Raw genomic sequence first — 15,634 nt, forward strand, 5'->3', positions numbered from 1 at the left:
ATACAAATCAAGCCTAACAGTGAAAAACACAGATTTACCAAAAAGAGAAAATCAGGATGACAGTCCTTTTCTGAAATATTTATCAAGAGATTGTTTTAAATAGTAGCATCTTATACATCATGTAAAATATGAGTTGAGTTTTAAAATGAAAGGGAGAAAAAAAAACTTTTTAAGAATAATACCTCTGCAGCCCAAAGTGAACACCTGAAAAGTCAGCTTGGCATTTTCATTAGAATTCTAAGAAGTGTTTTGCAGATCAGAAGTCATCTGTTGCCCAAGTACTTTTAGTTTCTATTTCATACTCTAAACACACAAACCAACAAAAACTCAAATTTCCCAGCTTGACAACAAAATAGCCCCAAACAGCAAGCACTTTAATCAACAACTCTTACCTGAATACAAAAGACTAAAAACAGGGTTTGATTTAAAAGGGGTTAGATACTGGTGACTCAACACAGATAACAAAAATTTCTGTTCATTTCTTTAAAGGTGTGTCAGTTGATTCAATAAATGAGTTCTTCATGATCCTCCTTCAGCTTTTGTTTGTTTCCCTGCAAAATATGAAACATCACATACTACATGTAGTACTGTGAAAAAGGCAACAATCAACATGACTGAGTATACAGGGGATTAAAAAATGACCTTACACTACCGTAATCTTGGCAGCTGTGTGACCTTAGGCAAGTTGCATGACTTCTCTGTAGAAAAGGATGATGGTAATCACAGTATCTATGTCCTACTTTTATTGTAAGAAGTTAGTATAGTCCTTGCTCAAAAAACTGCTAGGTGTTACTGGATAAAACTATTAAATCTATTTCAAGCAATTCCATTTTACAGAACAATTAATTTTGAGCATGGAGGGGGTCAGTATGGCATTGGGGGGTATTCCAAGTTCCCCCATCCTTGAGGAACTCAGAGCCTACTGTAGAGATTCAGCTCAAACTGTGCACCAGAATGTCACTAAGAACTTTAAAAAAAAAAACAAAACAACAATACTGGCAAAAACTCCAGAGACTGCAATTAAATTGGGGTCCAGGTATTAGCAGTGTTCAAATACCCAGGTGGTTCTAATGCTCATGAACACTGCTAACCAGGAAGTCATCCTGCATCTTGGGTGCAGGGTGACTGTCCACTGTGGTCTGTTGGCCTCTGCTGGGACCAGGAGCTCCTGGGACAAAGAAGGAACATCATTATCCCTGTGCCAATCCCCACAAGTCAATCAGATTACAAGTTCCTCAAAAGTGAGTAACCAATCAGAATAGGAGGGCCCCAAGTAGGCCCAGAATGTCAGAACTTAGAATATATAGGGTTGGTTTGCTTTTTGCTCTGTTTAGAGGAATAGTTCCTACTGCAGGCTAGACATGGTGGTGGAGGCTGGGACTGCAGTGAGACCTTCATGGGGATGGAGATCTCAGTGGGCTGTTACTGGTCAGTTTGGTCAGCCTCTCCTCCTTTCACAGAGCCTTCCCTTCCAGCCCTTGATTCCCTTCTTTGGTGAGTTTTCATAAGGAAAACTAACTATAAGCCTCAAGGAAAGAAGCACTAAGTGGAATCGTGAGGGGCAGAAGGAGAGGGCTTGACTCTGTTTGAAGGATCTAGGAGGTTTCACAGGGGAGGGCCTTGCAAGCCCATCTTTGGAAGCGGATTTTCAGTGAAAGCATTCTAGACAGGGGAATCAGCTCCAACACTAGATAAGATCATGACATAAAGGCAGTCAGATTTTCTAAGAGAACTAGGGATAATCTGTTTTGTGACAAAAGTATAAAGTCCCAAACCATCCAGCATAAGGAAAAATACATGTCTGTGTATTCCAACCCTTTCCACCCATTTCTTCCACTCTTTCCTGAACTACCAGGTCAAAGACAATTAGACTCAGAGTCACTGGTTCAAGAATCCCTGACCTTTTTGTGATATGAATGTACTTTATCACTTCCTCTAAATCTTGAGATGACAGGGAAGCCAGGGTATAGAAAGCTGATTGACAGTAAAATAGGTGAAATGGTAACAAAAGGGATGGAATTGGTGCTGCAATCAGGAGAGAGTTCTTGGGAAAAGCAGGGATGGGACATATAAGGGAAATCCAATGTGTCATTTGCCAAATGCTTCTCTAGAAACTGTCTTCTCAACCTAAGGAAGTGACTCTAGCTGTCATGTCTCAGCTGCTTGACCTTGCTAACCACCTGGAGGCCCTCCACAGCTGACTGGCCTAGTTGACCCAAGAAGGGTTACAACATATCTTGGTTGCCTACCCAAAAGTCATTTTCATACCCTTCTTTGCCACCAGAGCCTATCATCCACCATAGAATCTGAGAATATCAGATACTCATTTTCCAAGCCTCCCAAGCAACTAGGATTCATAAGACATAATCCTTAATGGGACCTGAAGAAAATGTCTGTTGGTATTGCCTGGGCAAGAGTTTCCTTCCTGAAATAGGAAAGGAAAACACTCCTCTTCCTGCCTTTACACATGTGTATAGGACATGAAGTCTAGAGTTGCAGTGGTCCCATGAGGGAACTAACTTGCAGATGAAAGCCAGTACACTAAGGAAGGCAGGTGGAAAGATGGAAAGCATCTTTTGCTGCATCCTGAATAAATTTACCCTGAATCACCCCTACCCTCTAGACATCCTGTTATGTAAAATAAGAGCCTATTTGTAAGCAGCTTCTAGTTGATATTTTATTACTTGTACCCAAAAATCTACCTTAATGTTATAAAGACCAATCAGGTGCACAATGTGGAAAAACTGGAATGTCCATACATTGTTCGTGGGTATGTAAAATGGAACCATTTTGGGAAAAGATGTTGCAGTTTGTTATAAAACCAAACACATCTAACCTATGACCAGCAATCCATTCCTAAGTATTTGCCCAAGGAAAATGAAAACATATGCTCACAAAAAGATTTGTAAAAGAATATTCACAAGTGTTTTATTCATAAGATTCAAAAACTGGAAACAACCCAGGTATGTATTAATAGGAGAAGAGAAATACAAATACTGGTATATGCATACAAGGAAATAGTATACTATCCAGCAATTAGAAGGAATGAATTAGTAATAGATACAGAAAAAATGAATGGATTTTTAAAACATAAAAAATTCTGAAATAGGCAAAACTATTATATGGTGGGAAAAAAAGTATTGGTTGTTGCTTTGAGGGGGTGGAGATGGGAATTTTAATTTACTGGTAAGAATGTTAAGGAACTTTCGAAGGTGATAATAATGTTCTGTATCTTAAGAGGGGTTTGAGTTGCATAGATCTATCCATTTGTTTGGACTCATGAATGAATTTATGCATTTTGTTTTTTGAAAATTATATCTCAAAAGAAAAAAAGAACATCAAATAAATATTGAACTCTTGGTTAATGACATGCATGCTGAATTTTTGGAGGGAAATGTACTGATGGCTGCACCTCACTTTGAAATACAAGAAAAAAATAAGATGGAAGGATGGACGGAATGATGGAGAGATATGTACTAAAGCAAGTAGAGTATTAATAGTATCATCTAGCTGGTAGGAATATGGAAATTCATTGTAAAATTCTTTCAAATTTTCTGTATGTTTAAAATTTTTCATGTAACAAATGTTAGAGAAAGAAAGCATCCACAGACTGAAAAATAAAAAGAGGAAATAGAACAATCAGGTTCTCTTAACTGGGAATCTAAAATTAAAAAAGGAAAGACAGACTGAAAAATGGTGGGACATGAATTATGTTACTTGCAGTGCTGTAAAGAGAAGGTCTAAGAACTCCTTAAATTCTAGAATGGCTCTGGAATTTGCTCTCTCCAAAGCCTGATTGTTTGGATCTTCCGCCAATTCACTTAAATAATCTACATCTTTCTGATAAATGCCCTATCTGCTTCAACTAGCCAGAGTCACCTGGGTTTTATATAACCACAAAAACTTTCAATAACACATCCCTCCAGGATTCCTGCCTCACCAGGAATCCATAACTCAAGAACTGGGAGATGGAGGAGGGTGGTATGGAGAGCGTCCAGGGAAGAACTATGAGCTTATTCCAAAGCAATGGTTGGAGATCGTTGTTATGTAGGAAACCCATTTGTACAACAGAATTTACTAATTTTTTTTTCTTACTTTCTCTTTCCCCTAACATCAGTGTCCACATATCAGCTGGTTCAGGACTTCATGTAACTTCACATCCCCCATGTTGAAATTCAATGAAATGTGGCATCTGGTAATTAGGTTGGCCATGTTCCATAAATGGTAATTATGTGGGCTATGTTCTTTAAAACCACCTAATAAATGCTTAGGTGACTGTTTTGGTGACCAGAAATTAAGTGCCCCAGAATTTATCCTTTAATCTACCAAGCACAACGTTCTAAAGTAGAAGCCTGCAGAATGGGCAATTAGTGCGCTATTCTTTACATTCTTTTTTTTTTTTTTTTTTAAAGATTTATTTATTTATTTAATTTCCCCCCCTCCCCTGGTTGTCTGTTCTTGGTGTCTGTTTGCTGCGTCTTGTTTCTTTGTCCGCTTCTGTTGTTGTCAGCGGCACGGGAAGTGTGGGCGGCGCCATTCCTGGGCAGGCTGCACTTTCTTTTCACGCTGGGCGGCTTTCCTCACAGGCGCACTCCTTGTGCGTGGGGCTCCCCCACGCGGGGGACACCCTTGCGTGGCACGGCACTCCTTGCACGCATCAGCACTGCGCATGGCCAGCTCCACACGGGTCAAGGAGGCCCGGGGTTTGAACCGCGGACCTCCCATATGGTAGACGGACGCCCTAACCACTGGGCCAAAGTCTGTGCTGAAAGTAGAGTCCTGGCCAGCGCTTAGGCAGGGCGACTTGTGCCCTAAGGCTCAAATGAGCTCACACCGTACTTTCTAGAGCCTGACGACAATGAAAACCTAGCATGTCATCCCACACTCCCTTATTTAAAAGGGATCATAATTATTTGGATGTTGCTGGAAATGGGGTCTATACAACACAGCACCATAGGATCCTAGTGGGAGACACTAGTGGGATACAGTGTCAATCTAGTGGCAGGACAGTGTCTACCAACTCTACTCTAATTCCAAGGGGCTCTCCTCTACACAGCTGCTCTGGCTTCCCAGGGTTCTCTATCACACACTCTAAGTTTGGAGAAATAGAAAGTTTAATGGTTAAAAGCATGGTCTCTGAAGCCAGACTACTCAGGTTCATATTCACAGCTCTGCCATTCATTGCGCAAGTCACCTTGAGCAAGGTATCTAACCTTTCTGGGCCTCAGTTTCCCTATCTGTAAAATGGAACTGATAGTACTTGCCTCATAAAGTTGTTGTGAGAATTAGATATTAACTCATTTAATACATGTGACAGGTTTGACCAGGTCCAGGCACTTAGGAAGCACTTAATAAGGGAGAGCTTTCATTATTCTGGGACTGAGTTAGGAAGAGAAAAGAGGAGACTACCTGAGAAGAGATGATGCCCTACAATGTAGCTACAAATTCTCAGTGTGAAAACTGCCTGGATTCGGATGGCATTATCTTCAGAGATCACTCTGCTCTTAGGAAGCTTAACATTCAGAAGAGGCACATGCCACTTTTGGACTAACACGTGCACTCATGATCACAGGTGAGAAGAAAAATACTCAACAAGGATGGACTGACTAGGCTGCCCAATTTGGGCATTTCTCCTTCTATTAATCGATAAACAAAAATACATAGCATAGGGAAGTGGATGTAGCTCAACCAGTTGGGCATCTGCCTACCACATGGGAGGGCCCAGGTTTGGGTCCCAGTGCCTCCTAAAGAAGACAAAGAGACACCTGCACCCGCTGCAAGGAGAGCTAGACACCCACACCTGCCACAAGGAGAACTAGATGCCACACGCTGCTGCTAGATGCCACATCCTGCAGCAACAAGAGAGCTAGAGAACACATCCCACCTCCCAGGCTTCTACCCAAAAGAAAAGTCACAAATCAAAATTAAGAAACAAGAAGAAAAATGATTTTTTTAAAGTGGAAATATCCTCACTGAAGGAAAAAACCTGCATATAGCACTCATGGGCCTAATTATAAGCAATATTTATTTTACATACATATACATCTGTAGATGTATACATGTCAACATATAGTATATTGGTATTGTGTGTGTGTGTGTGTGTGTGTATAGAAAGAGAGAGAGAGAAAGAGAGAGAGAGAGAACTATTAGAATAATTTGCCCATCCGGTACATTAAACAGATAGAAAAGGGAATTAGATGGAAAATAACGACATTCAGAAACAACTGCCCATTCTTGCATTTCATTTCTGTTCTCTTGTCACACCCTGATTCCAACCACTTGCCACATACCTCAATTCTAGAGTTGCCCAGGTACCTTGTTCAACATTCACTCATACAAAAAAAATTTACTAACTGTATTATTATTACTGAGCACTAACTGTTATGCTATGCTGTGCTGTGCTGTGCTGTGCTGTGCTGTGCTGTGCTGTGCTGTGCTATGCTATGCTGTATAGTACACCACACTACAGTAACTATACTACAGTGGAGGACCTTCTATGCAAGGACAGCAGCAGGGTGGGGGGTGGGAAGTCAGGTTCTTGAGTCAGGAGTCAGGGTACTAGACTATTTTGTGTGACTGAATTCACCTAAGTTAAATATGATTCCTATGTATCATGCTAAATGCTGGATAAGCAGTGAACAGTATACAGAGGATCCTTACCCTCATGAAGGTTTCATTCTAATAAAAGAGATAGACATTAAACCATCAACCCACATAGAAAGAGAGAGAGAGAGAAGAGGCAGGAGAGCTAGCTGACCCACCCACACGCTGTTATACTGTGTTAAGAACGCAGCTCCTAGGTCACATCTCCTGTCCCCATGTTTTCTAGTTGTTTTCATGTCAACCGGAGGAAGCTGAAATTATTTTTGCAAGTTAAGCTAAGAAGAAGCACTTAAGCTATTTACTTACGTAAGACAGCAGCTTAAAAATATTTCTGTTCATGCAATGAGTATTTCTTCAGAGGATAACTTGATCTTTCAAGGACATGATTTGCTTCAGAGGTAGACTCTTCCTACAACAAAAACAAATCCAGGAACTGCTTGGGCAACATCTTTCACACTCAAAAATATAGATTAAAATTTATATCAGTGATACCCAGAAACCCATGATACATGTAGTTTTGCATGTAAGAGGTCTAAGAATCCCAAATACAGGCTATATATGTGGGGTTTGCCATATAAAAATACATGTATATACAAGAATATTTGTGTATGTACATACATGTGTGTATATATATATACATACACATACATATATATATTTTAAATGGATTTTCTTACTTATAGATATTAACAAAACAAAGCCAACAATTTTGCAGAGAGGAAGTAAAATAACTCACCACTCCAGTGGTTAGAGCAACCAGTTAATTAATTTATAAGTGTCACCTCATAACTCTAAGATTTGCCAACATGATCATGGCATGTTTTATGTCAACATGATCAACTAGACTACATGGTATGATCAAATCCAGCACCCAGAAGCCCTGTTAACACTTCAATTCTTTTGAAATGGTAAAAGGTCACTTAGTATGGCAGTTTGAGATTATTTTATGAATCCCTAAAAGAAAGATTGTTTTAAAACTGATCTATTCTTGTGTATGTGATACTCTTGATAAGATCACTTTGGGGCTTTTTATTGGACTACAGTCAGTGAGGTATGACTCAACTTGCTGGGTCTGATATAAACAGAGACACAGAGACAGACACAGACACAGATAAAGGAAGCTGCCATATTTGATCTGGCCAATGGAAAAGGACAACAGTTTCACCCACAGCTGAGCTGCAAGGAGAGAAAATCCCAAGAGGCTCAGAGCTGAGGCCCAGGGAGAGATGAGCCGTATGCCTGACAGCTTACAGTTGAACTCAGGAAGAATGCAGAGTCGCAGCCCAGTTGAGACAGAGAAGAAGAAAGCCCTGTGCCACGTTTCCTACAGCTGCAGAAAGGCAGAGACCTCGGCAAAAATTGGCTACCATTTGCTTCCCCATATGGCAGCTGACTTTGGTGAGAAGCACCTCTTACGGTGCCTTGAGTTGGGCTTTTCACGGTCTTAAAACTATAAACTTTTACCCCCAAATAAATCTCCTTTATAAAAACCAACCCATTTCTGGTATTTTGCATTACCAGTCCTTTGGCAAACAAAAACACTTGGCTAAATGCTGTTCATAGGCGTAGACATTAAGTACTGGGTATACCTGGCCCTCATAAAAGTCAGTAAAAAACAACTTAAATTTTAGAAAAACTTTCTTCCATATTGTGACTTTACACAAATCCCAAGCACAGTTGTATTCTTCTCTGGATTGGGATCCCTGTGTGTTGTGGAAGAGAAGGGAAATGTGCTTTGGGCTACTTAGACCGGCTTCTCTCAGTCCTTTGAAAGCACCAAGCTCCCTCCCTCTGCAGGATCCTGCTCCTGGCGTGCTCTGCTCCAAGTTAGCTGCTCCTTAGCCTTCTGATCTCTTCCTTGTGGAAGCCTTCCCTGACTCCAAACCAAATCAAATACCCCATCACACACTCAGGTACACTGTGTACCCTCCTTTGTAACCATCGAATTTTACACTGATTTCTATGGTTACTTGATTAATGTCTGTCTCCTTCACTAGGCAGTAAGTCTCAGTGCCCATTATTTTTTTTGCCAGAAAAGATCTCGTTTTATCATAAGCTCTAACCTTGCTTTCGTGCTGCTGAGCTCTGTGGAATCTCAGAAGACTGCATACCCTTTCATGGATCTTCTCCCATGTGGACAGAGAACTAGGCTGGAATCTGTTCAAGAGATTAAACTGGGTAGAATATTATACAGCTACTAAAAAGGATATTTACTTAGAATTTATGACAACTATGGAATGATATAGTTTCAGAAGAAAAAACCAGCAAGAGGCAAAATGGTGTGTGTGTGTATATATATATATAATACATACATACATATAGTGTGACTTTGCAATCTTTATTAAACCTACACATACAAAAAACATTGGGATAATAAAAACAACCAAGATGTTAGGTTTTGGTTTGAGTGTATGGCTATGAGTAATTTTTTTTCTTTGTTCATTACTGTGTTTTTCAAATATTTCTCTAATGAATGAATACTTCATTTACATTTTAAAATGTTATGCAAAAATTTTTAACAAGAAACTTAATCCCAATTGTTTTCCACCACTAGGATTTAAAAAAAAGATTTTTTTTTTTATTTTTAAAGAAGCTGTAGATTACATAAATGACATAAAAAAAAAACGTAAAGGATTCCCATATTTCCCCCTCCCTCCCTCTCCCACACCATCCCACATCAACAACATCCCTCATTAGTGTTCCACCACTAGGATTTTATGTGTCTATTTTATATTTACTTTAGGCAACCCAGACCCACACTTAACCACATGCCCTTCAGTTCCTCAAAAATGGGAGCATTTTCTCCCTTCTGTAGGGATTCCTAATACTGCCCTCTCTACCCAGAGTGCTGCTGCCCCCAATCCCCACCCTTATTCTTGTTAACTCCGACCCAGCCCTCCAGTCTCAGTTCAATTATCAATTTCACGGACAAGTCCTTTCTGCATCCCCTCCTATACAGGAGGTCAGCTTCTGTGTTATATGTACTTGGAGTTCCATTTACTCTTCATTCACAGCATTTTCCCCAATAGACACTTTGTCATTATTTGTTTTCATGTGTGTCTCTACTCTCAGACTGAAATATTCATGAGATAGAGACTGCACCTATTTGGTCAATAGCACACCCAAAGCCTAGCCTAGTAGGTATTGCCCACGACAGTGGTTATTCAATAATTATTTGCTGAAAGCACCAAATTCTAAATTCCGAGATATATCCAAATATGTGCATATAGCAATTTGATCATGAAAAGCACGGATACTGTTTTCTAAAGATGCCTGAAGGATATTAGCAATTTGGATGAAATAGTTCTCTTCAGGTAATGTACTGTAAACACTGGAAATGATGGGAACATCTGGATAATCCAGTTGGTATGGTACAGTACACTAATGGCCACCTGTGGGATTGCCACTCGGCGTGGTTCTGGGTCCATGCCAGGCCCATTCAGCCCAGCTTTCTCTGGCACAAGCATGTCCTGCTGGTTTCCAGGGAGACAAGAGCTATATATATCTATTGCCATTCTCTTTAAAACAATTCACAGCAAATGAAGGAGGCAGGCAGTGGACATCTTTTACCTAAAATACTTCCTCCATTAAAACCTTGGGCTGACTCTCACTCCAAAATTTGGCTCCCAACTCCTTCCTGCCCTGATTTCCATTTTAAGCTAGCTAGGATGCGTGCACCTCTGTGACCCTGGGACATGGAGACTGGTTAAAACGGTGCTGATGTGAAAAGAACCTTGAAGAGGGACAATTTGCTGGTGCCACCTAGTGTTGCTGGGACCTGCTTTTGTGATCACTCTAAAATCTTTGTGGGATCTGCTTCTACGTGGCCGTATTATTCTGTGTCTTTGTAGATCATGTCCTTATTTACAAATGCAGAATCCAATTAGGTCCAAAGGTATCAGTTTGGAGTTGATGTTAGGCCCATAGAATTTGCTGACGTATCAGAGATAAATGATGACACATCCTACAGTGCTGCCAGAGTCACTTTCTAAAGTCAATTTGTCAGCTCCTATGACTACCTTTCAAAAGCTCCCATGGCTTCCTCAGTTCTCCTCAGGCCCTTTGGCCTTAGCACCCACTATTCCAGTTTCCTGCCTTCTCACCTCCATCTCTTCATCTCCATTAACTTTCAGGGTCCAATGAAAATGCCCACCTGCTTCATGAAACATCTTAGAAGTGCCTGTGCCTGCCTCATTTATACTCCTATAGGGTTTGGTCTGTGCTATTCACAAAGCACTGCCTGGTATTTGTGTACTTTTTAAAAAACATTCTCTGTCAGGTTCTGTTCCCAGAGATCAGGAGAAATGTCTAAAATGTTAGTGTTTCCATTCCAGGCTTAGCACACTGACTATCAGTTCAGGTTCCCATATGAAGCTCTCTTTCAACCACAGAGATTCTACACTCCCTCCCACATGCCCAGTTCCAATCTCAATGATTTTAATTCAGTAGACAGGAGGCAATTCTTACGTCACTCAGGATTGAGAATCACTGGTCTGCCACATACAGATACTCAAGAAAGACTGGTTGAATGAATGTGCAAACCATCTAACCCATTTATTGAAGGAGAATTGAGGCTTTCCCAGTTCTCCCTCCCAAGGGAATTAATCCTCCTCTTCTGTCTTCCCTTTCACTTTGATTGTATTTTGATTGTACTTCTTTTAAGTGCATTCCATTCATATTTAGTGATGTGGGTGTACATCTGCTTCAGTCCCTCAGAAAAGCTTGCTATACTAATTATAAGGAGTTTGGAAGATGTGCATAAATAAGCAAGGCATGTGGACAAAAGCCATGGGTTTTCCCCATTTTGACAGCAAAGAAGATTTTGTGGCTGTGTGAGGACAGACCTTCAATCACCACACGCAAGACCTATTTCCCCATTATACAAATGAGGAAACTGAGGTCTCACTGAGGTCTGAAATCACATAGCACCTAGAGACAGAGGAGCATGAGAGCCCAATTCTCTAGCCCATAAATCCAGGGTATACCCCTGCCTGGTTTGCCAGCCTGCTGGGTCCCAGGCTGGTAGCAAGAGGAAAAGCAGGTTGGGAATGGGGGCCAGGCTGAGAAGGGTGTCTCTGTGTGTCAAGGCTGGATTTAATGACTCCTCACTGATTTTTATCCATGTTATATTAACTAATCAAGAACTCACCATGCTTTAATAGTTTCAAAAAACATTCTATTTGATTTCCTCAAATTAATCCAGGATTTAAACATTTTAATGTAAAGTTTACTCTATCATTTCTAAAAAACACTGAGTAAATTGTCTTTTTTTTTTTTCAGTCTATCTCAAATTTAATATATACATCTATTAAAATTTCAGGGCCACAAGCGCAGTGCTGATGCGCGCAAGGAGTGCCATGCTACACGGGGTGTCCCCCGCGTAGGGGAGCCCCACGCGCAAGGAGTGCACCCATAAGGAGAGCCGCCCAGCGCGAAGGAGGGAGCAGCCTGCCGAGAAATGGCGCCGCCCACACTTCCCGTGCCGCTGACGACAACAGAAGCGGACAAAGAAACAAGATGCAGCAAAAAGACACAGAAAACAGACAACCGGGGGAGGCAATTAAATAAATAAAAATAAATCTTAAAAAAAAAAAAATTTCAGGGCCAGGGAACAGATGTAGCTCAAGTGGTTGAGCACCTGCTTCCCATGTATGAAGTCCCAGGTTTGATCCCCAGTACTTCCTAAAAACAAACAAAAAAATCAACTCTCATTGGGGAGCAGATGTAGCTCAGATGGTTGAGCGCCTGCTTCCCATGTATGAGGTCCTAGGTTCAATCCTTGGTACCTCCTTAAAAAAAAAAAAATTTCAGGACCACTTTGGTTTGGGGATGTATTTATATATATGAGTCGCTTTTTGAGCAATCATGTTATTTTGATATGAGGATTTCTCTTCTTATTCTCATCACTAATAATGCAGAGAAAAGCAGGTGGGCACATCTTTTGTCAAAACAGCTGTCTTTTTTTTTTTTTTAGAGAAGTTGTAGGTCCACAGAAAAATCATGTATAAAATACAGAGTTCTCATATACCATCCTATTATGAATACCTTGCACCAATGTGGTACATTTGTTACAATTCATGAAAGAACATATTTATAATTGTACTATCAACCAAAACAACTGACTTAAAAACATTGTCTTTGGTGGCACTTCCTGAGAGTCAAGGTGATCAGCTGTCCCAGTTTCCCCACAGTTGAGATATTTAATCTATGATGTAGGACTTTCAGGGCTAAAACCAGGGACAGTCCCTGGAAACCAGGTTGGCTGGTCACCTTATTGGAGAGGGCAGCTTAGAAAATAAAGGTTTGGTCTTTATCCCATCAGTCTCTGGCCTGCCCTCAAGACATAAGCAAGGGAGCAGGTGTGGCTCAAGTGGCTGAGCGCCTGCTTCCCACATGCGTGGTCCCAGGTTCAATCCCTAGTACCTCCTAAAAATGAAGCATACACACAAATAAAATGATCATGTCAGGGCTTTTCTTTAAAAAAAAAAAAAAAGACATATGCAAAGGTGTTCTTTTTATTATTTGTGACAATGGAAATGAACCCAGACACCACATCTAGAAAAAGAGAAAGAAAATACATCTGTATGTTAATAATGTTGGTCTTTGGGTGGTAGGACTCTGGGTGATTTTTTTGTTTTTCGTTAATTTCCAAACTTTCTATAGTGAGTGATTTTACACTGGGGAAATCAAAAGCTTTATTTTTTAAAATTATGAAATGTAAATAGCAGCTATACCAAAGTTTGTTGTCTATCCCATTTTCAACAAACAGATCCTGAGATATGCCTTCCTGAGGCAAGAGAAAAGGCTCAAATTTGGCTTTTGGATAGATTTTAAAATGGACAGTAATGTTTTCATATCAAGGTATTGCAAGCTGCATATCCCTAAGAAAGCAAACTGATAAAGTGACCTGGATTTACTCTTGCCAGTCCCCAATCCAAACTTCAAGCAAAGAGATGGGCACTTACTGCTAACCTTTCTCCAAGGAGGGGCTGATCCAGAAGAGGGCTGGGAGATCTGGACTGCTGGGAGGTGGCAAATGAAGTTTCCGGGTAGAAATCGGCATCCCTGTTACTGGGCGAGGGCTTTCCAAACTTACTCGAATCTAAAGGTGATGGTGATTCATTCCTGAAAACAATCCGCTCATCTGGCTCTTTGATAACCTGAGTGACAATGTGCATTATTCTTTAGTTATGGTTTTGTTTTGTTTGCTTAATTTAAAGCTGAGGGTGGGATGGGACAAGGAGGAGAACTGGGGGCAAGATAATAGAGCCTGCCCCAGGGATCTCCTGCATATAAAAGAGGGAAGGGAGCAGAGAAAATGCTCGGAAGCCAAGATCAGGGAAAAATAAGTAACAATATATGACACAATTCTGTACATCTGGCATATATGTACAAGTCAGCATAAACAAACACTCTGAACTTTGATTTTTGGGATTTGGGGATTATTGCATTTGGAAAGATATAAAAATTTTTAACACAACACATATGATATGGCATAAGAAGCATAGTATTCTCTTTTCTTTACAGACATGTATTCTCATGTTATAACATGTTAGAAACTTCACCTTGACAAACCAAGCAAACTTCAGGAACAAGTGAATGACTTATCACCTCTGTGTATAAAGATATTCAATTAGAGAAAAAGCAATGAAAATCACTACTGATAAAGTAAGTATTGAGCCTACAAACACCCTCACTGGTGATTCAACCTTCAAGTGAAAAGAGCTTATGCTAGGGGAGCAAGCCAACTAACCCCAAAGCAAAGTATACAGTGGAGTCTGGACACCTCTTAAACTGTAGTTAAACTAGCCAATTCCAAAAGCAGCACTAGCTAGAAATATACCTTTCCACCACTGATTGGAGAAAGCATGATAATTGACATAAGAAAGCTAGAAATAAATCACTGTACAAATGATTCTTCTAAAATTACCTTGACGTTAGCTGCAAGGCTGTCAAGAGAAGAAGCTAGAAGAAAGAGGAACAGGAGTTTCAATGATTCATTATTATCAGTTACCCCTAAAACTGCTGTTACATTTATTCCACAGCAGTACAAAAATATTAGTAAATGAATGAATGATTAAAAAACTTAAATGCTCCCTTGTAAATTACACTATCAGTTTTAAGTCTCTCTTGAGTCACAGCAATTCTATCTATAGATTTTTCTGTCCCCTTGGGGTCAGCAATGAGCATTACATTATGAATGACTGCATATATAAGCAGCCAGGAAAACTAGTATTTGCCCTGGTACTGAAGTCTAAAAGAAAGCAATGGGGTCTAATATAAAATTCTTATACTCTGCCTCTTCTGCCATTCACTACATATTTGGTTTTCATGGGATCCTATTTATGCGGGAACTCTTAAGTATACTTGTCCAAGATAGACACAAATGTTAAATTGAGACAATGAATGTACCAGAGCTTAAGGAAACATAATGCAGCAAAAATGTAAATCATTATTATCCTAAGCAAGCATAAGTAAATAGATCCGATGTCAGAAAATGGTCAGAAGTAATAAGTACACATAGACAAAACTGAGACCAAATTGGATTTTTCCAGGTTGAAAAAGGTTTAGAAATGAGTATTGCAAGGCTATTATTCTAAGACACCACAGCTTCTCCCAGTGTGACTGGAGCTTAGGCATGGACAAGGGGCCTTTCCTGGGAGGCTGATTTCCCCATACCAGTGGTAGTAAGAAGGAAGTTGTCAAAGGGCATTTTAAAGGCTGGTAATTTTCAGATCCTTAGGGCATGCATGTATGTTTGTGTCCATCTTGTCCCAGAAACTCTCTTCTCTCGCACTCCCTGCTGGACAGGAATCAGCAATAAGGCCCTTTTCAGCTACAGCCACAAACCCTGCCCTGTGGCCTCCCTAGTTACTAGTTTGAAGCACTCCCTTTCAGAAGGGGCTTGCCTTTATTCCCTTGCTTCTCAAAGCACAGTCTATGGACCAACAACACAGGCATCATCTGAAGCTTGTTGAAAATGAAGCATAGGGAGCCGATGTGGCTCACTGGTTGAGTGCCAGCTTCCCAT

At 40.4% G+C, this 15,634-nt stretch overlaps 1 protein-coding gene across 7 annotated transcripts in view; it reads right to left on the reverse strand.

Annotated features, from left to right (window-relative positions):
• Positions 1 to 341: 341 nt before the first annotated feature.
• SPATA6L (spermatogenesis associated 6 like) overlaps positions 342 to 15,634 on the reverse strand; it is an 82,413-nt gene continuing 67,120 nt past the window's right edge. For 6 of the 7 annotated variants that reach the window (XM_058301798.1, XM_058301800.2, XM_058301804.2 and 3 more), the window contains 5 exons: positions 14,534 to 14,568; positions 13,576 to 13,763; positions 8,667 to 8,760; positions 6,910 to 7,012; positions 342 to 551 (listed from right to left, as the gene is read on the reverse strand). In XM_058301798.1, coding sequence (XP_058157781.1) covers positions 6,923 to 7,012; positions 8,667 to 8,760; positions 13,576 to 13,763; positions 14,534 to 14,568 — 407 coding nt within the window. In that variant the 3' untranslated portion in view covers positions 342 to 551; positions 6,910 to 6,922. Of the gene's footprint in view, positions 552 to 6,909; positions 7,013 to 8,666; positions 8,761 to 13,568; positions 13,764 to 14,533; positions 14,569 to 15,634 lie in introns of all 7 variants that reach the window. The other variant, XR_011649396.1, reaches the window with a different exon arrangement.

This window comes from Dasypus novemcinctus, chromosome 8 (assembly GCF_030445035.2).
Source record: "Dasypus novemcinctus isolate mDasNov1 chromosome 8, mDasNov1.1.hap2, whole genome shotgun sequence".
NCBI classification, from domain to species: Eukaryota; Metazoa; Chordata; class Mammalia; order Cingulata; family Dasypodidae; genus Dasypus; species Dasypus novemcinctus.